The sequence below is a fragment of the Pelodiscus sinensis genome, chromosome 5, assembly GCF_049634645.1.
Source record: "Pelodiscus sinensis isolate JC-2024 chromosome 5, ASM4963464v1, whole genome shotgun sequence".
Taxonomy (NCBI): domain Eukaryota; kingdom Metazoa; phylum Chordata; order Testudines; family Trionychidae; genus Pelodiscus; species Pelodiscus sinensis.
The window spans coordinates 117,043,653-117,067,768 of NC_134715.1; the positions used below are offsets into that span (position 1 = coordinate 117,043,653).

The 24,116-nt window shown below is 41.8% G+C and overlaps 1 protein-coding gene and 1 long non-coding RNA gene across 16 annotated transcripts in view; one reads left to right on the forward strand and one right to left on the reverse strand.

Moving 5' to 3' along the window:
• Positions 1–24,116, forward strand: part of LOC106732793 (uncharacterized) — a 77,754-nt gene that overhangs the window by 27,733 nt on the left and 25,905 nt on the right. The gene's annotated exons all lie outside the window — the stretch shown is intronic.
• The window catches only part of SH3BP2 (SH3 domain binding protein 2), a 103,421-nt gene that overhangs the window by 15,122 nt on the left and 64,183 nt on the right, over positions 1–24,116 (reverse strand). For 8 of the 9 annotated variants that reach the window (XM_075930864.1, XM_075930862.1, XM_075930859.1 and 5 more), the window contains 6 exons: positions 12,020–12,159; positions 10,771–10,873; positions 6,528–6,645; positions 4,025–4,095; positions 3,341–3,426; positions 459–527 (listed from right to left, as the gene is read on the reverse strand). In XM_075930864.1, the coding sequence (XP_075786979.1) occupies positions 459–527; positions 3,341–3,426; positions 4,025–4,095; positions 6,528–6,645; positions 10,771–10,873; positions 12,020–12,155 (583 nt within the window). In that variant the 5' untranslated portion in view covers positions 12,156–12,159. Of the gene's footprint in view, positions 1–458; positions 528–3,340; positions 3,427–4,024; positions 4,096–6,527; positions 6,646–10,770; positions 10,874–12,019; positions 12,160–20,101; positions 20,759–24,116 lie in introns of those variants that run through there. The other variant, XM_006134704.4, reaches the window with a different exon arrangement.

Here is a 24,116-nt window from a genome sequence, read left to right on the forward strand (position 1 = left end):
TTCTAGGCTTTACTATGGGCCACACCCTGCAGTTCTTACTCAGGTGTAAGTCACATTAACTTCATTGGTTGTACAGCCTATGTAAGGATGGAAGGAAGTCCAAAACTGTGTTGAAAAGAATCATCCATTCTTCTGACAGACCTATGGACTAGCAGCAAGACCTTCCAATATTCAGCTGTCTGATAATGTCTAAATGCACAATCTTTTAGGGTACACAGCATTTTCTCTAATATTTGTGGCTTCCTCAACTATCACTAGTTTCACTGGAAGGTTAGACATTGAGTACCTCTCAGGATAAGGCCCACTTAAGCAATACTTTGTAATTGTTGCAACTACCTATAGGGCTTCAAGCAATATCGAGTGAAAACATCTGCCTCTAGATGTTTTTATATTTCACATGACTGTCGCCTTTATCTGAGATTTTGAAAAGGTATTATGACAGGTAAATATCCTCTTACCATCTGGCCTCCCAAAATCTGTAGAATCTGGCTGTAAGTAAGATTCTTCATCGTCTTCCTGTTCATAATCTGCATACAAAAATGTATGTGTTTAACACTGAAAAATACCCAGTGGGATTCACTCATAAAATATGTATAGTTTTTTTATAAATGAAAATCTGGTTCCATTACATGAGAAAATACAAGAGAGAAGATGAAGTCATGTTAGCTATTTCTGCTCAGGATATGGGATTCCATGGGTGTCAACTTTCAGCTTTCTCTGAGAGTGCTCGAGCCCCACTCTGCCACCTCCCTTCTCTTTCCCCGAGGCTCTGCCTTCACTCCCTCTCCTAAGCGTGCTCTGCCATTGCCCTGTTTCTTGCCACCTCTGTTCCTTGCCCTTGCCTCCTACCTGCCACTAGACAGCTTATCATAAGCACATGGGTAGGAGGCACTGGGAGGGAGGGGGAAGAAGCTAACTGGTAAGACCCAATGTTCCCTCTAATCTTTTCCATCCATATGCAGAATATTTTTTATGTGTACAGAGGCATGTGCACCACCAATAGAAACAAAAACCGAGCTGTGGGCGTTCTGGCAATCAGCTGGGCAGGGTTTGAATTTCTCTCGAGCAATACCCAGCTTACAGAGAACATTGGAGGGACCCACTGAACAGTTACTTCGTGGGTGGCTGGTGAATACTGAGCACCCTCTATTTTTCTGTGAGTGCTCCAGCCCTGGAGCAACTACAGAGTCAGCACTTTGTAGGGCTTTATATTCTGTCATCAACTGACTGGAGACAGAAATCCCTGACCCTAAATGGAATGAGCAAGAATGAAGACTACGAACCAAGAAAATCTCTAAGCATTGGTGACATTGGAAGAGCAAAAATATTACGTATCCCACTTTAGGACAATCTATGACACCTGAGAAAGTAAGGTACATTCTAGAGCTGGGATCTGTTCCAGGTAAACAGAAATCAGCTGCAGAAAGAACAAGACACTGTAACATTGCCATATTACAGATCACTAGAACTTAGTATTCAATAAAAAAGAAGTTTAAATTGTATAAATGAGTCAAGAAACAAGTTCAGTGATTTACAACAGATTACATTAACCATCTGGCTCTGGAAACAGAAACTTGCTACTAATTGTGCAGCTTGAATGGTTTAGGAATTTGCCTCAAGTCCTACGTGGGACCACGTAAGATGAAGATAGCCTGTGGTTGGAAACAATTATGTCAAGAGACAGAAGATGAATATATTCATTGTGTTTAACTGGAGAAATGTGTGTAGTAGAGACAGCGAGAAAGACAGATACAAACTGGTATTATCAAACTAACTGTAAATTAAAATATTAAACTTCAATATCTCAAATTCCTTGCAGACTCCTTTCAGAGGAAGCATACATGTAGGTGGGAGATACCACATCCTTATTCAAAGCCATGACAACTGTATTTCCCCCTGCTTTACAAGGATTGAAGGAAGCTGGACAGACTCCTTTTGAAGTCTCACTCTTTTTCCTAAATCAGTGATCAGTCTGCTGGTGTAACAGGAGCACTCCCTTCCTCCTCTGTGATGGTGTGCTCCTGCTGCAGCACCTCCAGGGAATGTCTACACTAGGAAATTATTCTGAAATAACTAAATTTGACTTGCCTCCCAATTTTACAAAATCAAAATAGCAAGTCCCCACTACGGTGAAGCCTCAAAAGTAGTCCAAGGCAGGCTCCATTAATGTAGACGTGCTACCTCGAGTTAGAGCCCTAGAAAGCAATGGGGAGTAATTAGTTCGAATTTCTTTGGGGACTAATTATTTCGAAATAGCGGCACCAGAGTGTCCACAGTAACTTTGTTTCAAAATAGCATATTTTGAAATTAGTGTTATTCACCGGGGAAAGCAGGAGTACAGATATTGAAATAAGAGGCCCCTTATTTTGAAATAATGGGCTTGGTAGTGTGGACGCCCCACTTATAAATTGGACCTTAGGGCGTTACTTGAAAATAATTCTCCTTGTGTAGACCAGGGCCGAGTGTGCTATCCCAGGATGATATGGGGAAAAGTAAAAGGAAAAATGCTAAAGTGGGACCAAAATGAATCATGACAAGGCTGATTATGGAGGCTGGAGGGTCCTTTCCTAACATGTTTTTTGGCTAGGAAATCAGTCCCTAGGACATCTCTAGTATCATTTTAGCTGTGCCCACACTTCCAGTTAAAACCCAAATATATTCCATATTAAATTACTTTTTGTGAGCTAAATATAGCAAGGGCAGACACCAAATTGGAAGGCAAGGCAAGCCTCTAGGCCTAGGGAGTATAGTGAGAACATACAAGAGGATCATAAGCCTGCAAATCATTAGGGCTATAAAGTCTATACTGCAGTTCAACACCTGCAAACACAGGCTGGAGAACTTTAACAAAAATAATTGAGCATTCACCTATAGGACAGACACACAGCTGAATGGTAAAAAAAAAGTATCTTCACCTTTCTGTCATAGAATCATAGAGCTAGAAGAGACCTTAGAAGGCCTTCAAGTCCAGCCCCCTGTCCAAGACAGGACCAATCCCAGTCTCTATCAGACTAAGAGAACAACTTTCTGACATTAAATTGATAATCACTCGGAACACAACCGGAGGTCTAAGCTGCTGAGCATCTCAGGATCTGACCCCAAGGGTCACTTATTTTACAATAATTGTAATTTGGCATCTATGGTTATGTTCTCACAGGCATTAATAATTTTCTACTGTATTACTAGGCCAAGCATTCTTATGAAATATAAGGTATTTGCATTTTTTTAAAGCGAGTAAACGTGCTGCAAACTTAGAGTGGTTTTGAAGAGGCAGGAGTGATCAAAAAGTCTCATTTATTGATGGGGATTAGGAGGAAAACATTCAAGATTGAAGTCTCACCTTCATTTTCCGTTGAATGAGAGTAATTGATATTTATAGGGCGTTCTACTGAGCCATAGAAACTGTCTGCGTCAGAACCAGAGTCACTACACAAAGAAAAGGAAAAGGATTTTATAGTAAGAGATGCATCGTTGCCATAAGTGGATCTAACATTAGATATACATACAGTTTAACAGCATATTAGCAAATGCTGGTATGAGAAAATTGAAAGCAGCAGAAAAACTGATCTAGACTAATTTTTCATTTAATAGCCAGATAAATAGTTCTCATTTTATAAAGTTGACATTTTAAGTTCTCTTAAAGAAAAGATTTATTTTTTGTTGTGATGTCTCTTAATTTATGTAGTTAGGAATAACTGCATTTGCTATTATTTAACGGTAGTAGAACAAAAAAGAATATTTTGTCATCAGGTGCAAAGAATGGGCCCAGATTTTTAAAGGTACTTCTTAGGTGTTGCTATACTCAGCATCACACCACCAACTAATTTAGGAGCCCGAATCTCATTTTTAAAAGATATTTAAGCACTTAGTCTAAATCCCCTCAATGGGTTTTAGACACTAGATGCAGAAATTACTAATTAAAATAAGTTGCCTGCTTGAACAAACAGCTTTTCCTAGAGTCACTACAGATTTTTGGATAAAAGTGTAAGAATTATGAAAGACTCTAGAATTAGCAGATGCATACCTTAAATCTGTTACTGTTTCCTTCTTGTCATGGTAGTGATCTATTTCACGCCTCAGTGAAACCATCCAGTTCTAAAAGAAGTAAATATAACAACTTACTCTATTGTTTTTTGTAAAGCACTTACAGTAAACTTCTGATAATCCGGCACCTTTAGGACCCAGGGGGTGCCAGATTATCAGATATTCCAGACTATAGGAAGGGAGGGCTATGAGGGATCTGGGGTGGAGTGGGGGGGGGATGCGCCCCTCAGCGCTGCGGGACCAACCCAGCAGCACCCCAGCTGCTCTGTCCCAGGTGTCCCCAAGTCAGCCACTGCTGAAACTGACCAGCGGCTGACTACGGGAAGCCCGGTGTACAGCCGAGGGGCAACGCTATGGGACCAACCCGGCAGCACCCCAGCTGCTCTGCCCCTGGCGTCCCCGAGTCAGCCGCTGGTAAGTTTCAGTAGCAGCTGAATCAGGGAAGCCGGGGGCAGAGCAGCTCCAATTGTCCGGCTGCCCAGAGCACTTCTGGGTTCCAGATGGTGCTGGACCATCAGGAGTGCCAGACTACTGGATGCTGGACCACTGGAGTTTTACTGTACAACATGTCTGCCCTTTGAAGAGATGATGGTGCTAGCAATTATGGATTAACTGCATAGTAACATTTATTCACTCACAAGGGTGTTGTGAGGGTTTGTTAATTCACATGTGCTTTGAACATATATTATAGCAGTCTTTAAATGTTGCTTACCACTCATTGAACTTCTGGTCTACAGATCTCAAACTGATACTTAGAACAGGAGCGGGCAATACTTTTTGACAGGGGCCACTTCAGAAATTTCTGAAGTGGCCCCAGGCTGCCCCTGAAGGGGCGGGGCCTCAGGTAGAAGGGGCGGGACTAGGACACTTCTCTGCTTCCTTATCCACTGACCCTGATTGGTCTTGGAGTGGGGAAGCACGCAAAGTCTCCCCCTGCCCACCCACAGAGAGAACCATCAGCTGTTCTGAACAGCTGGTGATTCCCTCTAGGTATCTGTGCCCCTGGTGGTGGAAGGAGATTTCTTGTGCTCCCCCTGCTGCCCCCAGTTCAATCAGAGCCTAGGGAGGGGGAGCACATGAAGTCTCTCGTTTCCTGTCCCCCACCCTACAAAGGAGTACCACGCTATAATCAACTGCCAGCTGAGCAGCAGCTGGAAGTTGACTTTAACTGCTGAGTCCCTTGCAGGGTGGGAGGAGACTTCACACATGCTCCCCCTGCCCCCAAGTTCTGATTGCCCAGGGAGCAAGGGGGGCAGGGCCTCCACCAGTTGGATCAACTCACTTGGCGGGCCAGATCCAGCCTGTTGAGGCCGTTTTGCCCACCCCGACTTAGAAAGACAGGAACAGATTGGACCTCTGTGGTCTGGCATTGTCAGGATCTCACCGGTCCCAAACGAGAATTTGCCAGACCAGGGGAGGTCTTTTGCCACTGGCCCCCATTGCTGGCAGCTGGTCCACCAGGCAATCCCGCCCCGCCCTCCCCCACAACCTGGCTGGCCTGCTTGCCCAGCTACTGCTGCCCTCCCTGGGCAGCACAGATTTTGGCTCCTTTTGCAGGGCTCTGTCCCATGCAGCTAGGAGCAGCAGTGGGGCTGGGGCTCCAGCCCCACATAAACTGGGGCCAACAGCAGGGTTGGGGCTCCTGCCCTGGCCCCACACAGCCCCAGCCCTGGCCAGGGCAGCTGGGAGAAGCCAAGGGGCTCCAGCTGCATCCTTGTACAGCCCCAACCCTGCACAACCCCAACCCTGCACAACCCCAACCCAGTGCAGCCAGAGGAAGCTTCAGGGCTCCAGCCCCAGCCCTGTGCAACCCCAACCCCGTACAACCCCAACCCTGTGCAGCTGGAAGAAGCTGTGGGGCTCTAGCCCCAGTCCCATGCAGCCCTGTGCAGCTGGGGGGAAGCATCAGGGCTCCAGCCCCAGCCTCACGCAGCTCCAGCCTCAGGCCCATGGGGGCTCTGGCTCCAGCCCCATTTTGGGGTTGCTGTGGGGACACCAGTCCCATGATTCTGGGGGCTGCTGGAGGCTACTCTGGCCCAGTCCTGCATTGCCTCCAACTGGGCTGCTGACCTTGATGCCCTGGCCTTAGGCTCCTGGGCTCTCTGGTCCAGGAGCATCCATGGTACTGCCAGACCACTGATGTCACCAGACTAGAGAGTGCAGGAGGTACAACCTGTAATTTAATATTACCATTTTATATATGAGCGAGGATTTCACAAAGTCATTTCCCATATTTATAAAAACTTTTATAGTGTTTATTTCTTAAACTAAAAATCAGGACATGAAGTCATGAGATGTTGTACCAGTGTCTGGCTAGCACAATAGTGAGAACTTGGGCTGGGCTTTTCAAATGAGGCCAAGGAGTTAGGTGGTCAAATCACATTAAGGGAATTTGGCACCCAAATGCTAAATTCCTATGGAAAAATATTCTTCCCTCCCCGCATTTCGTGAAACATATTCTTGGGTCATGGGAAGTTATTCACCTTTCTTTCATCTTCAGAGGAGGCAGAAAAAAACCAGGTCCTGTGCTTCTTGCTAATATGAACTAATTTGAAAGGAAACACATTGTTTGATGTTGTCTCCTCAGCTGCCCGCATAACCCTAAGAAATAGAACAAGCAACAGTGTAAAAGTCCAGTCAATGCAGTTATTTCTGTCATGCAGGTAAATGCAGGGCCCTAATGCTTAGCTACAAAATGGCCCTTCAAATCAATTTTTCCAAAAGGGTATAGAAAATCTAATGTCTGTAGTGAAATCTGCACTATTTATCTCATGAAAGATACAAGCCAAAGAGAAAGGGAGAGATGATTCACTAGCCAAATTGCCAGAAATGGTACCAGCTACATTTGTAACAAACTTAGTCACTATATATTTTTAATTCTGTTACGTTATTAGACCCAAATTTCATATCATGGCAGGAGGTATTTATGTGGCTATGTTCCTTATTTCAGGTGTTCTAAACAAGGTAAATTCATGAGGCTGCTTTTTCATTAACATAAAGGAGAACCAATATAAACTTTAGGCTTTATTTTGACTTCCCACTAATTTTAGTGTAAGTGTATTTACTCTCAAGTGTACAAATGAGACCGCTCACATGGAAATCAAAAATTTACAACATGAGATTTGGGGAAGAGGAAAAAGGGGGTCCAGAACTCTCAATGCTACCTTATTTGGAAGTCTGAAAAATACTTGTATACAAAAGCCAAAGGGAAGTAGGCATTATACAGGCAGTCCCCAGGTTACATCAATCCGACTTACATCGGATCCCTAGTTACAAACGGGGGAGAGGGGGGGCGCAGCTAGTGCGGGGTGCCTCCCCCACTGTCGCCGCCTCTGACGGCGCGGGGGGCGCTTCCCCCCCAGCAGACTAGGGAGACGCGGAGCAGCTTTTCTCACCGCGGAGGACGCGGGTCTGCTGGGGGGAACAAGACACCAGCCAAAAGGGGGCACTCCAGAGTGGAAAAATTAATTTCCTAGGGAACAGAGCAGCAGGCAGAGAGACCCATTGTGTTACAGTCCCCACCTTGGGAGCAACAGCTCTTTCCCTCTTCAGCACTAGAGCTGCAAGTATCTTGTTAGCGTCACGTGAAATTAACAAGTCCCTTCCAGCCTGGCAGAGGTGAAGCTGAAAAATTACCCAGTGGTGTGGGTGGGCAAGAATGGGGAGCAGGACAGAAGGGAAGAGGGGATAAGCCCCAACCCCACACCCTGGCTGAAGCGGAGCAGGGTAAGCCCCGAGGGGATGGGTCTGGTTGCAAAGTGGGTGAGTGGACAATGAGGACCCACCTGTGGCTAAACTCCTGTTCCCAACACAGAATTTTTCTTTAAAATTAATCCTGTGGATAAATTCACACACACACACTTCACAGGAAGGGATTTCCATTTTCTGCTCAGCAGAATACAACAACAGCTTTGATTGTATCAATATTTCACTGTGTTCTCCAATGACTATTGATTACACTTAATACCCATTTCACTGAACCATCTGTAGCAAATTCTATTTGGAACAGTAATATGCATTGAATAAGCTTTTTTTAGTTATAAAAAACAAAGATTCTGACTATTAAATGAATAACTGGGATCTTTCAGGTACCCCAAAAGGAAGATTTGGATATAGCATGAAACACTGAAACTTATGATCAATTTTTAATTAAAATATCAACCAAAAAACTCTTCATATCAAAACAGTATGTGTTTTTCTTAGAATAAGGAAGTTGTATGAGAATCAGGGTCTTTTCCACCTAACTCCAACTCCCCATCCCCCCCCAAAATATGTACCAGTTCCGACTTACATACAAATTCAACTTAAGAACAAACCTACAGTCCCTATCTTGTACGTAACCCAGGGACTGCTTGTAGCTATTAGTACGAAGCTCTCATTAGCAAATGTTTTTTGTTCCCCCACTTTTTTTCAATTCTATTTTCATTCTAAAGAACAGCCTTTCCTAGAGCCACTAAACTCATTAGGAGACTTTGAACTAGTTGGATTTTGAACTCTAGGGACAAATTTTCAGGAGCACTCTGCTCTCATTTAGGCAGCAAAATGGAATATACTTTTTAAACTCTGGACAACTTGCATCAGCTGCCACGGAGGACTGCTAAACACTTTGGAATATCTGGCCATACATCTTTCTAGATTTCCCATCTAATTTTAAATTCTAGGCTGTAGTTTGCTGACACAAAGTCTGCACAGCAATGGTTAACAAAGCAATAGGAACATGTTCTTTTACTAATTAAAGACAAAAGGAAGTCAGTGTAAGAAATACACTGCTTTAAAACTGCTGTTGGTGATTCAAGAAACATCACTTTTCCATCTGAGTCACTCGAACCCATTGCTCTTCTGTACTTTTAGATGCAGGATTGCTAAACACACGATGCGAAATCAAGGTCCACTCGAAGATCCAGACCCTCTTTTCTGACAAGCACGTGCAACTCCCATTAATATAAATAAGAGTTGCATATATTTTCTTACATGTAAGCTTTCTATTTAATACTTGTGGCAGGGACAGTGTTTATGTCTAGGTTTGTACACCAAGCACACCATGGCCTTAATTTCTGAGGCTTTTGGGTGGTGGTATAATAAACATATAAATCAATACATTTATATATTATACCACCACATCACCCTTATCAGTCACAGTTCCCATGCTATATTTCACCATATTTCAATGGTTTCAACACCACTATTGTGACCAAATTTCAACTCAGGGAACTTTATTCTGGTTCTATAAAATTCTCTGTGCAGTTTTAATTGGGTAAGGTTTTTCTGCTATTTTCCCTTGAGAGTTGTTGGTTGTTGAAGAACTGTCACACATTACTACTACTCTAAGGCAGAAAACCCCCCACAAATAAGTATGAGAATGCTTATGTGGCATTAGAATTAAGAATCAGTACAAAAAGAAAAAAAATCATAGATTTGTAGATTTCAAGGCCAGAGGGAAGCATTGTGATGATTCAGTCTGACCTGTAGAACACAAGCCATAGAATTTGCTCAAAATAATTGAGAGCATACTTTGATTCCAGTGTTTGAAACTAACAGGGCAATATCCTCTAGATTCTGTATGCAGTTTGGCCGTATTGGCAGTAATTACAGTGTTGTTTTGCTAGATCAGTTTTGATTTATTAAGATGACTCATATATACTCTGTACAGACATATCAAAATGTGACAGTACAGTACAGCTTAAAAGAATGTGTCAGATTTGTTATCACTGATCTTAAAAGCAAATAGTTCATTTATATAACACATTCATAGTTATATGCAGATTTTTGCCTGCATATTCTCTTGTTTATAACCATATCTGGGTGGGTTTGTAGTCCCTCCTTCATAGCATGCCCCTCTATAAAGAGAGAATATTGATTTCAGCAGTGCCAGACAGTTAACTCCAAAAGTATTTCTATTATTTTCTGATAAGGTAATTAGAAAACATGTGGACTGTGATAACATCTGCCAAAAACAAAAAGGTCACCTGTATTAGTGTGTACATCAAAATATGGCAGTGGTAAACAGAATGCAAGTTGATCCTATTTGTTAGACTTCTGATAACTTCTCTGAGGAAATGGTAAAAGGAATAGGATCTTCTAGTAAGGAAAAACATACCTATTGGAGCCAAGATCTCACATTGCAATGTGGTGTAGCACCAACAGCTAACATGAGAAAGCTGCCTATCTTATCGAATTAATGTAGGTTTTCTACCGTGAATTAAACACAGAGACCAGTGCTAATACTGTAAACTTCTGTAGTGAATATGCATTTATAAGAACATGTGCCTTTGGGCACAGCCTATGTTTCTAAGGGCATTTATGCTGACAAAACAATTTATGCAGATAAAATCATGCTAAAAATTTGCAGCTTCAAAATGCAACCCCAAAATCCCTTTCCCAATTATCCTATCACTATCTGCTTTGTATGGAGTGAATGCAATAGTTCTTAGAGAAATGTTACTGTGGGTGAATTAAATGTTCCTTAAGTAAAGTTTAATTAACAAAATCTGCATAACCAGAAAAAGTTGTTTTTTCCTGAGTCAGTGTTCCTTAAGCTCAAGTAAATCCATGCTTTCATCATGAAATGGTGTCTGTGTTAGGGATGTAAAACGAGTTAAAAAATACTAACCATGTAACAAATTACAGTTTAATCAGTTACATGCCGGTATTTTTAATTCACAGGCAGCCCTGGTTAAATTCTTACATCCCTAGTTTGTGTATAAAATAAATATATGAACCACTCACCTGTTATAGCCATTTAAAGAGAAAGCACCCTGTGGAGATGCAGATGTGCTAGTTTTAAAATAGTAAATACATCCCTCATGGATAATCACAAATCTCAGTGGCCCTTGAAAAAGGAAGGTGAGAGGGGAAAAAATAAACCAAAAGTGAATGAATTACTAAGAACTTTCAAACAATTTTTCTTAAATTACACAGTTCTGGCTAGTTTAATAGATCATTATAAAAAAATTAATTAGCTGAATGACATCTGGCTGATGACAAGTCACATGATACTGCAGTCAACTCAGAAGCCTATCAGAATACAACATGATGTCAGTTCTCTTCATCTGTGAGATAGCTGCTCTGAGGTGGTGAAGAAAAGGATCTTCAAAGGATGCAAGGCTAAGCTATACCTACTGTTTAGTGAAGGAAAGCACTAACATGAGACTGCAGCCCAAACCACATCCAAGGAACATAACCAAAGGCCAACAATACCCAATCTCTGAAAAAAGCCACACTTTTAGAAACTAAAATCAAAATACATTCACGCTTACGCCAAAACCAGAACTGAGCCTTCCTTTGCTTTATATATAGAGAGAAGCTTGCAATAAAACCAAGTAGTTTAAAAAAAAATCGGATTCCAGTGTTCTTCTCTCCTATATCAAAAACAACATTTTCTTTCTATATATAATTTATAATGAACTGTATGTTTCTAGGAATTATACAAAATAAAGAAAACTCACAGCCTTGAACTTCTTACTTTAAAAATATGTGGATTCAAGGAGCTATTACAGATATGAAAAATGTTTACTCTAAATTTTATGGCGGTGGGTGTGTGGGAGGGATAGTTTAATACATTCCAGTTGGTAGAAGTTGACTGGAACTTTTTTGAAAATAAGAAACCAAAAAGTTTGAAATAAATGAGGTATGTCAAGTACACTGGAAAAAATATATTTTGTTCTATCTTTTTTTGGAAGCATTAAAATCCAAATCCAACAAACTAGAGGGAAGAAACACACATGTGCATTTTGCACGTCACCCCCCCATCTAAAATTTTTAATCTTCCAGTACAAGAAAGCATCATCTTTAGGAAGGGTTAATTAATTCTCCAGGATATTGCAGTAAAATTAAGTCCAATACAAACAAAATGTGTGAAAGGGGAACATTATAAACATACAGTAACACTAACTGCCTGCCTATAATGCATCACTGTCCACAAACCAAGTATTTAAAGCAACTAAATGAAGTCCAGTTAATATCCTCCACAACTTACATTTTAGGATCTGCAGCTGGGTGCCTCCTTTTTTGTGCAGGTATCCTGACTTAGTAACCCCTCCAGGCATTGTCAGTAGGTTCTGTGCTCCAATGGCCTTCATTGGAACTGGCCAGTGCTGCTCTTCTGTGGCCATTGTTCTGCAAGTTAGAATGGAAAAAATGGTTTGCACTGCATGTATATTTTGCTTGAAGGAATTAACTTTCAGAAAGGAAGCTTGTTTGGAAAATATGGTTAATCAGCCAATAGTCTATCAGCCAATTATGTGGCAAACTAGTGTCTCAGATTCCAGGAAGTATGCAATGCATAAAAAAATATGACAGAAAGTCCCAGTTTATTTTTGTACATATCAAAGTAATGACAGTGGTCCAGAGAAGTTTAACTTCAATATTGTAGCAACAGACAGTGAAATGTTTCCACGAAAAAAACAAAACAAAACAAAAACAAACCCCCAGAGGCCCAATTCTCAGTCTTTCAAGGTTATCCACTGACTTTTGCCCAGTAACTTGCTACATACAGTAATAATGTATACAGCCTTGCCACTAGGAAGGGTTAAGAACAAAGAAGCGACCTGATTCAAATACAGAGTGCCCCTCATTTCTTATTTATCACAATTCTTTGTACTGGTGCAAACCGGCACATGCATTACATAACATTGTTTTTAGATTCACATGCAATACACTGAGGATGTAGTCAAACTCAAATTCACCCTCCTTTGATATTTCATTTAATGGCAGCCCACATTAATTATTGCTGTCATGCTGCACTGAGCATCCTAGCAATTACAGCTCTTTCTGCTATCCCTTCTTATACAGTTTACAGGCTAGAGTATCAGAGTTCCTTAATAACTAGTTTTATCAGCCTAGTAATAATCACAAAGAGACCTTTCTTTCTTCAACTGGCAATACAAGGCACAGTGCAAGGCTTGGATAAATCCCTTAATTATCTAGTACCAAGAAAACCCTCCATGAACTGAATAGGAACTTTGACCTTCACAAACAACGCTGCATTATTCCCAAGGCTTGAACAGAGGACCTCTACTGGGGAGAGGAAGGCTCATGAACTGCTAAAGTTCCTCAGCTATTATTAGTCCATTTCAAGCTGTTTGTGACTGATTAGATGTTGAACCAGGAGCAGAAAGAACTAAATATTTAAAGGATACCGTTTACTCCATCTTTTCCATAAAAATGATAACAGTGTCAGTCTATAACCTAGGAACCTGCTTCCTACACATAATTTTACAAACTAAACTCCTTTCAACTTAACGTGATGAGTCAAAGTACCCACTGTGAAAAGAGTAAGTAGTATGCTTACTGAATGAGTCACTGCAATAGTACAGTGCATGCTTCTGTTTTCCCACCACATCTACAGTGGGTATTTTTTCTTGCCCATACTAGTTTTCTGATCACACAGAGCCACTAAGAATTTGCTCCATGTTTAATTCGAAAAAAAGAGAGGAACCAGTCCTTGAAGTAACAGAGGTGATTCTCTCTGAAGCCATCAGTATGAATTGCACCACAAGTGATCAGTACCCTATTCAATTCCTTTTCGGAAGAGAGATTAAGACAATCCTGCACAATGTGCCTGATTCTGCAAGGTTCTGAGACATTCTGAATGGACCCAACTATCTCACCAACTCTTGTTCCTGTCCACGAGCAACTGTCTGTATTTTAGGTTTTTATGAGGCGTGTAATGAACTCAGTAATGAACTCAAGACTCAGTAATGAACTCTTCCCCAGGGGACTCTCACAATCTCTTTTTTTTCCATCCACTGATTTTCTCTGTATTCCTAACACTACTCCCTCTCTGTTCTCACCAACCTTATACTCTCCAATCTGCTCAGTTTGCTGTTATCTGAGTCCCTCCCTCTTACCCAGAAAGACTGCCAGTCCATGGTAATCCTTCAACTCTCTGACTCACCCTCCCCATATTTCCATAGAGGCTCCATATCCCATACACATGTCCTGCTTTCTTTAAGGCAGTGATGTATTAACTTACAGGCAGCTGCCAGTGAAACAAGGCACACAAACGTCACACAGAATACTAAATTGCGGATTTGATTTGACCAGGTCATCTTCAACATAATCCTATCTCACCACTAAGTGGCAGCATCACTTTATGTTGCCTTGCCTTAAAGTTACTAGAGCAGGATCCAGATCTACTTGCCAGATCCCTGCTATGCTGACAACAATAGGGGAAAACCCAGTAATATTTACTCCTACAGAAAGACCAATTAACTTGTCCTTTATGAGAATGCACAAATGTATTATACTTTGCTAAAATGTACTTGCATTGTCTCTAAATTCAGCACTAGTTCCCTAAGCAGAGTAGAGCTCATGCACGAATGTTACTTTTTTGGCCTCTATTTTTAGGAAGTGTTCAAAAGGTTGGGGGGAGGGGTAAGATGCAATGGTTTTAGTCACAAACCCAAGGCAACAGATGGATCTATGATGGATTAACTCTAACACCATCAGCACACACGGAAGTATTTCCTTCTTCTGCACATATACTTATCTGCTCCACCTTCCATTGCCGCCCCTCCCACTCTCCGACCCAATCTACTGGGTCCCTCATTATGATTTGTTCCATGCCACTCAAGAGATTTTTGACAAAAACAATGTGTTAATGAGCCAGAGATGCATTACACACACAAGCTTTAAATCCTAAGAAGTAATGAAGTTATTCCTGCAAACTGAACTCAAAATTGGTTCAAACATTTTGTATACGCTGCAGAAGCTGAAAGATAGGCATGAGGGAAAGGCACACATTTTTTCAGTTGGCTGTAGAAACCCAAATGTTGCAACACAGTAGTGTCATCGCAAGAGTGATTTCCTTAAAATGAAGGGGAAATCTAGGACTGACCATTTTTTTTAAATGATAAAACACATCATCAGTGAAAACATACACTGAAATCATCAGAAATCAAACTGATGAAAATTTTCCTGAGATTTGCTTATTTATGTTTAAAAAATAATCAGAAAGATTGCATTTTTGTTTAAAAGGAAAGTATCTGTTCTCCATTACACTGGTATAACTGGAATAAACTCACCCATGAGGTTTCACCAATGTAACTGACCAATTTCACACATACATCTTCAGATCACATCTGCTTACTCTATTGAAAAAAACCATTTTTTCTAATATCACTCTTGGTAATACCACAGAGCCAAAAATATCTACAGAAAAGAGAGCACTAGATTCTATTCCTGCCTCAGATTTCGTGGACACAGCTGTTAGAAAAGTTCCAATTGTGAGATCTTTATTTCTGCTGATATAAGAGACAAAAGAACAGCTTAATCTTCAAATCCCAGCTGGAGCTGGTAGTTATTTCAGTAAGTCACGATATGACTTATCTGAGCACATGAAGCTCTCGAATCACTAAGACAGGGTACACCACCTCATTTTAGATTATGATTACATTCCATAAGTACCTGAGACTGCAGGCCAAAACAAAAGACCCTGCCTAGCTTCTGATCTTAGGTATGCTGCTAACGCAGATGGTCTAAACTGAAGGGAGAGCTTTCTTAAGTTGACTTAACTACTCCAGGCATGGAGGACAGTAGTAGCTGTTGTTGGGAGAAGCTCTACTGCCAATGTAACACTGTCCACATCAGTGCTTAGACTGGTATAATTTTTGTTGTTCGGGGGAAAGCTTATTCACACCCCTGAGTGGCATAAGTTATACGGACATAAGCTGTAGTGCCTAGCCTCAGTTAAAGCATTGAAAGTACAAAATCTCTCCAATGAAATAAAAGGAAATATTCCAGCTGCACGTCAAGTATAACCAAGATAAGAAAAAAATAAAAACAGATGCATTTTTTGCTTAATTCTCATCATTCTTCTCAAACCAAGAAAAACAATATACACCTCCCTCCCCCAAAAAACCCAAAAACACTGTGGCAAATAAACACACATCCCTCCCCAACAGATGCAGTACTGAGACTCTGATCCAAAGACAATCCAAGCACACTAGAATGGGCCGTATCCCTGTCCTATCTGATTCCTCAAGTGCTTTGAGGGACAATCTCTGGTCTGCTAGGAAGACTGCGCTTTGTAGTACAAGGGGGAGGAACACAGCAACTATAATTTATAGGAATCTCTTCAGTACTCAAAGTGTTTCCATTGAAACACAGTACAGTGTGGTCTCATCATTCCCCAGCATACCACAAAACCTATTCATGCTCTAACTAGAGCATGTACTTAACACATGCGGAGGATTTCTTCTTTTACAAGGCAACAATCAAAAATAGACTCTGCAACACTTTCAGAAAATGAACGGAATATGAATGGGTTAAAAAGATGAATCTCTATCACTGGTTATTTGAACACAGCTGCAATTACTATCAAATAGATTGAGTAGTTATTTGCACACAAAAAGTATTGCTTACAGTATGTTTGTGCCAACCCTTGTGAAAACCGTAAGAGTATATATGAGACACAAGGTGACTGGGGTAATATCTTCTATTGGACCAATTTCTGTTTTTATGGAGACAAGCTTTCAAGCTACACAGAACTCTATTTCAGGTCTGGGAAAAGTATTCAGGAGTATCATAGCTAAATACAAGATGGAACAGGTTTCAGAGAGTTAGCCGTGTTAGTCCATTTCAGCAAAAACGAGGAGTCCTGTATTAGTCTTTAAGGTGCTAGGACTCCTCGTTTGTTTGAAAAATGGAACAGGTTGTTTAGCATAAGTAGTTAGACTACATGCTAAGAGACCTTTCAAGGTAAAGTGGCCTATAAACACTTCTGCAGTCTTATAAATTAAAGGGGGCTAATGCATCCCAGATTACTGTAATAAACCATAAATCCAGTGCTTTCATTAAGACCGCTATTTTTCGAAATTATGAATTTAAGCTCCAAGACACATTTTTTGAAGGAGTTGTGTAGGGTTATTTTTTGGATGAAAATTGAGAGTCAGATATGGAGTGATTTATAAATCATTTCACCAGTGGGCAACAGGGAGTTTTTGCGTGAGTTCATTCAGGAGTGTATTGATTGCCTGCTGCTGTGACCACATTGCTGTGACAGTATAGATCAGTGTTTCTCAACCTTTTTTCTTTTTAATAAAGTACCCCTTTTGGGAAAAAAAAATTGTAAATACCCCCAGTACCTAGTGTTCAGACCCACAAATTTTTCTTTTTGCCATTGCAACACATTTGTTTAAACAACTTAATCGTAGCCGGGCGGGAGATGACATTTTGGGGTTTAAAAAGTACAGAAATAATAAAGCGCTGTAAAACTTAAAACAAAAATTCAGTTTTCTCCAAATTTCAGTTGTTTTGACGTACCCCCCGGACTTCTCTCGAGTACCCCTAAGGGTACTCGTACCACTTGTTGAGAAACACTGGTGTAGACAAAGACTTATCACAATTGAGTAAAAGCCCTTTTATCCAACATGCTGAGAGAATGGGGGATGCTGGTAAATTAAAAATGTTGGTTAACTAAGAAGGAGAGATTTGGAGCGTGGAGAGGGCTTGAGAGAGGGCATGGAGGGACTGCGGTGCAAAGGCTCTGGGAGAGGGCTTGGATCTGGCAGAGGGTTGGGGCATGGGAGGGGCTCATGGTGTGTACCTCTGACAGCCCCTGCAAGCAGCTCTCCATCACTGCTGCTCCAGATGGACATGCAGGCGCTGGTGCAGGCAGGCATGCTGCCTTGGAGGGGATGGAGGCAGCATCCACCAGCAACAGCAGGGATGGGGAGCCACTTGCAGGGGTTGCCAAAAGAGAGTGTCCCCCTATTCAGCACCCCAAGTCCCTTCTGTTTCCCAACACCAGGCACCAAGCTGCCACCCCCCAGAGCCTGTGCTCCCATCCCCTTTCCCCACAGTCCTTTCCATGCTCCGCACTCCAAATCCATCCTTCACCTCCACCAGCAACAGCGGGGACTGGGAACCAATTGAGAGGGCTGCCAGAGGTGCACGTCCTTCTATCCAGCATCCTAAGCCCTCCCACTTCACAACCCCTACTCCAAGATCCAAACTTCCTTGCTTGTCCCACACCAAATGCACTATAAATAAGACTTTCTGTGCAGATCAGAAATGCTAGTTTATTGTGCTTGCTGGTTGGTAAAGTGCTGGATAAAAGGGCTTTTACTACTACTGCTCAAAAATCTGTTCCACCTTATATTTAGCTACGACAATGACATTGAATACCTTTCTAATGCCTAAGGAAGAGCTCTGTGTAGCTAGAAAGCTTGTCTCTTTCTAGCTACAGCAACAGACATTTGTCCAACATATTACCTCATCTACCTTGTCTTTCTAATACCCTGGGATCAACAACAGCATTGCAAATAACGGCATACAGTCAGCCGAAGGCAGATTCCTTTCACACACTATTTATGTTGCCCTCTTGGTAATACCACTTCAATATGACGGTGTAGAGAGGTTTTCAGTCTTGGTATAATGGCCTTTGGTTAATGAAATAACTGCAGAAAAATTGCAGATGTCTGCATCTGATGGGGGTGCTCAAATCAATTATCTAAATCTTATCGAGAAATGAAATCCCATTCCTTCATTAATTTAAAATGCAGTTAGATTCAGTTATGTGTTTAGAATTACATAAAATGAAAGCAATTTTACCTTCAAAATCAGGTGTGTATTGTAAATGAAAAGACTCTTTTGGCCTTAAAATCTATTAATCTAAAAATATGTTAATGGTGCAAAAACATCCAGACTAAATACAGATTAACAATTAACAACTTCATCCTGCATGACATTGCATGCCCTTAATTCCAACTGAAATCAACTGGAATTGAGGCAACTTGCACCTTGCAGTTTCGACTTAATGTCTTGCACGATTCAGGCCTAAAAAAATCATGTTATTTTTATCTCTAAGCTTTTACCAACCCTATGTTATATTGGATGTCTTAGCTTTCTGTGATACTATTTGCACCCTGTGTTGTTAAACATAGAGGACCGTAGCAAATGAAAAATAGCCTTTCCAAGTTACACTAATAAACTACACATTGTCAAGTCAGTATTAAGAGATGAAAGAGACTGGGAATTGAATACCACTACAAAGCATTCAATTATGAACAAGTTTACTGTGCACATAGTGACTTGCTTTTAATTTCACCAAAGTGCCTTCCTTCCCCATCATCCCCCGACTTTTTTGTTTTTTTTTTTTAAATGAAGATTGATCCATCCTTAATTCACATAGAGTCAAGAAGAAAAGAGGATTCTTTTCAGGAAGTAATATCCTATTAATTTACTCTTTTTGCACAAAACATTAAACTTGAGCTCAGAAGTGTCAGACACTTTATGTTTGAGAATTTTTAAAAGTGCCATAATATCATATGTACTGTAGCATTTCATCTTTAAGTCCCATCTTGACAATACACCCATGAAAAGGGAGATCTCAGTGGAGAAAGCTTTTGAAAGTACAAATCATACAACAAAAGAAATGTTGCAGTAAATTAAGATGGAGGGAAGGACTATTGAAATGTCCATCTTTCACAGGTGGCCTTTCCCAGAGTGAGATAACACTATACACTCAACCAGGCTGGAAAGAGCAGAAAGAAAAGCAGCAGCATATTCTAAAGCGCATCAGAACAAATTCTACCATTTCAGCGTCAGCAAGACACACATTTACTTTCTGTTCCTAAAACTGGAATTTCTAACTTTTTAGAGACCTCAGATATTCTTCCACTAAGTCAATCCATTTCCAAATGAAAGTTCCAATAAAAGACAGATAGACAAAATATATTTTTGTCCAGTTGATCCCTTTCTTGCCTCCATTTTCAACAACAGTTCCCTCAGAAAGACCACTTATTGATACTGGCAACACTGTGGAGTCTGGTCAGTATTTTGGGAAGAGCGAGACTAAGACTAAACCCCACTGCAAAGCATTCAATTATGAACAAGTTTACTATGCACATAGTGACTTGACTAGCTTTACATTTCACTAAACTGCCTTCCTTCCCCATTCAGCCCCCTCCCCTTTCTTTAAATGAAGATTGTTGATTCATTCTTAATTCACACAGAAAAGTCAGGAACAAAAGAGGATTCTTTTCAGGATGTAATATTAGTTTACTCGTTCTAGAGATAAAGAATCTAGATTAACAAACTACAAATTCATACTAACCTGGTGACAAAATCTGACTGACACATAGTTTTCTTACTGAACGTGGCACCGAATGAGCGTTTCCTTTGTACGTATGAAGCCATTAGCCATTTATAATCCCCCTCAGGTAAGGAAGTCAGCATATCTCCCCCTAGTGTGCACCTATAGATTAAATATCACTGATTGTTGCTGCTGTAGCTTCAGGTTTCTTATTAAAAGGCGGAGAAAAAACTCTGTCCTGACCCTTCCATGCTGTCAAGTGGGACGCCGTCACGCCTCAGCAATGAGTTGTTTCCTTTTTTGTTCACAATGTGAATGTGTGTTGCTTCCTGTTCCCAGGGGTCATTGGGTAGCATATCTGTATCACAAACCTCCTGATTCGCCAGAGAGCTAGTAAAATGAAACTCACAAAAGTCTCAACCAGTGGCAGCCCACTAGCCACAAAGGGGGAGATTCCACTACTACAGCTGTTTTTATATTTTTTTCATCATGAAGTGGAGGATTCAAAAGAGGAAGGGTGGAGGGAGATTGCATGCTTGAGTTTACAATCCTGTGGAAGCATGATTCAGAACCATTGCTTACTGCTTACAGAACAGCAAATGTTTCAAATGATGTTGATTTATAATACAGGAAATGGATTAAATATTTCTCTCTAATATTCCCCAAAGGAACTAAAAACAGCCATCTTGTTAAAGATAGGGATGTAAGCAACTAGTCAACTATCCGATAAGCTTTTGTTTGTCAGACAGTCGACTAGTGACTCCCCCACCACTACCCTTGCTGCAACAAAGGGCAGGGTGGCAGCAAGAGGTGGGGGGAGCAGGAGCCAGTGCTGGTGGAACCGGCTTAAAAGCCAGTTCTCCGCCAGCACCATCTCTGTTGGGGGCAGAGGCGTAGTGGGAATCAGCTGATTCCAGACTCACACCTAGTCCCAGATGCACCTCTGCTTTTTAAGTGTATTAAAAGAGCTGTGCACCAGCCTTTTAAATGTATTAAGAGCTCACGCTGGGTCCCTTGTGCTGCACATTAGCCTTTTAAATTGATTAAGAGCCAATAGGCTCTTAATCCATTTAAAAGCAGTGGTCTCCAACCTTTTTAAGAACGAGATCACTTCTTTAATTTAAGTGCAATCCAAGATCTGCCTCATACCCAAACAACCTTGCCCTGCCTCCTTTGCACTCCTTCTCTGAGGACCTGCCCCTGCTTACTCCCTCCCCCATTCTCCCTCACTTTCCCCAGGCTGGGGCAACACTTTGGGGTGCAGGTTCTGGTCTTGGATTAAGGGATTTAGCATGTGAGAGGGATTCTGATCTGAGCTTGGGGCAGGCAATTGGGGTGTCAGAGGGGGTTGTAGGTGCAGGCTCTGGGTAGGTGTTTGGATGTAGGGGTACTCGGAGCGAGGGTAGGGCCTTGGGGTGCAGGAGAGGGTTTATGGCTATGGTAGGGGTTCAAGATGTGGGCTCCAGCTGGGCACTGCTTACCTCAGGTGGCTCCTGGGTGGTGGTGCAGTGTGGCTAAGGCAGATCCACCCCTGCCCTGGCCCTGCACCACTCCCAAAAGCAGCATCAAACTCCATCCCAAGACCTTTTGTGCCCCCACTCTGCTCTGTGGAGATAGAATAAAGGGTGGTTGAAAGCACCTTGACATCAGCGCCCTCCATTCCACTCCCTTCCCTCCCCTTCCCTGCACAGCAAGCAGGAGGCTCCTGAGGGGACAGCTCCAAAGCAAAGGGCAGGAGATATGCAGCAGTGTGGGAAGAGGCAGCTGAAGTTTCAGCACCTGATAGCCTCTTGGCCAAACCAGTCAGGATCACCTGTCAGAGGCTCCAAGATCTACCAGTAGATCCCGATGGACTGGTTGGAGACCACTGATTTAAAAGGCAGAGCCGCAGCAGGGTAAGCTCCCGAGCCAGTAGCTAGCCCCGCTGCAGCTCCCCACTTATCAACTAATTGACTAGTCAATTGAAAATCTATTGACGAGTCGATTGGTTGATTAAACTAAATTTAACATCCCTAGTTAAATACTCACAAAATGACTGCAGAAAGTTCACCCTTTATAATAGAAGGAATGCCTTAATACGATCACCATATTTCACCTTATACAAAGCACAAAGGAAGACAAAACTCTGCCTAAAGGATCTTACAACATAAAGACAAAATTCTACAATATAAGGGCTATCTGACAATGATGGTATATAATAATACCACTAGCATACACAGTTATAGCCCCCTCACCTGATGTAGCAACTTCCCTTGACTAGTCTCTTCCTCCTGCCCCTTGCTGCCTGTATCAGAGGCAGCAGGAATGGGGTGCTGGGGAGAGCCATCTTAAAAGTCAGATCCTCCAGCACCGTCTCTGCAGGAGGACATGGGAAGCAGAGGGCTAGCGGGGACCAGGCATGAGCTGGAAATCAGCTGATTCCTGGCTTGTACCCAGTCCCAGTACACTGCTCCTCTGCTTTCTAAATGTATTAAGAGCTGGCTCTTAATACATTTAAAAAGCAGAAGTGCAGCTGGAGGGAAGGAGACATCCGGCGCGAGCCAGGACAGCTGATTCCCAGCTTGCACTGGGTTCCCCCCGTTTTGCTTCAGCCTGCCAGCAAATAATACATTTAAAAGACAAAGCCGCAGCAGGGTAAGTTCCCAGGGCCAGGAGCTAACCCCACTGCGGCTCCCTGTCTTATCATCTAATGGACTAGTCGATGGAAATTCCATCATCTAGTCAATTAGTTTAATTAAATTTAACATCCCTAACCTAGCGGTCTTATGTGATAAAGATGCAAAAAATCCATATTAACCAGTCTGAGTTAGGCAACGCCACAGGATAAAAAGCACAGTTAAACCACATAATACAATAGATGATTAGCACAGTTCACAGTGGTGGGGACAAGATGTTTAAGAAGCATATGCTATGTGCTGCATACTTTACTTATTTTGGTGGATCAGAATAGGCAGCCTTCAAGGAAGATGTGTGTTTTAAAAACACATGAGTCAGTGTTGGGGATGGAAGAGTTTCCAAGCACAAGGAATGATATGGAAAAAGAAGGAGGCTATGAACAATATGATTAGGTGCATGGCTTAAAAAAGAAGAAAGGCTGTAGAAGAAGGATCTAGATTAGATCTAGGCTGAGATACAGAAAGGGTTGGTATTGGGTAGGAAAGCAGTTCTCAACCCTTTTCCATACCAGGACACCACCTGAAGTCCTCCTTCCACTTTGCCTGGAACCCCTCCCCACAGTTAGTAGTAAGTAAGAAGCAAGGGTGGCGGAGAGTATCTGAAACCTCTTCACAATCCCAAGGGTGAGTATAGCTGAGGCAGAACCTTGAAAGCAAGTTTTTAATGTATCTACACTTATTAGTCCAAATGTTACCTACCTCCCACGGTGAGGTTTTGTTAAGTATGACATTACCCAGGATATAATCTGGACTGACGAATGCCTGCGTCCCTTCAGTTCTCCAACCACAGATACCAATTACCCTGCTGGTTACAACTCCTGGTCTGTTCCCACACAGTTTCCAATGTGCAAGTCATTCTCCATTAGGGTATATGAGTGCTGCTGCCACACACACTTGAATAACACTGAAAAGCAACACCAGCAAATTCTCCATCCCAAAAATATGCATTTTGTACTGTCCAACTCTCTCCTTTCAGTCTAGGTTCCCTCCCCTGGTCCAAAGTTGTTTCCTTTGTTCTTCAGGCATTATGAATGGGCAGAGAGAAAGGGAGGAACAATTTGGAGTGCCTCTTCCCTTTCTCTTCTTTGAGAATCATCTTCTACTGAGGTTCAGGAGACAGCAAGTCCATGTGGACAGAAATCTCCGACGAGATGCAGATCTTTATCCACATCCTTTTTCCTGCCAAAGAAATGTCACTTAACCAGGAGATGGTCTATTTGATTTTACTGACACCTGGCTGAGGCACCGATAAGCGTCTTATCTCTGGAAACTGGTCTGTGGCTGCTCCCCCAGACATGGAACATGTCTAGTAGTAGCATACAAAGAATCTTATGAACTTTACATGCATTGTTTCCACACAT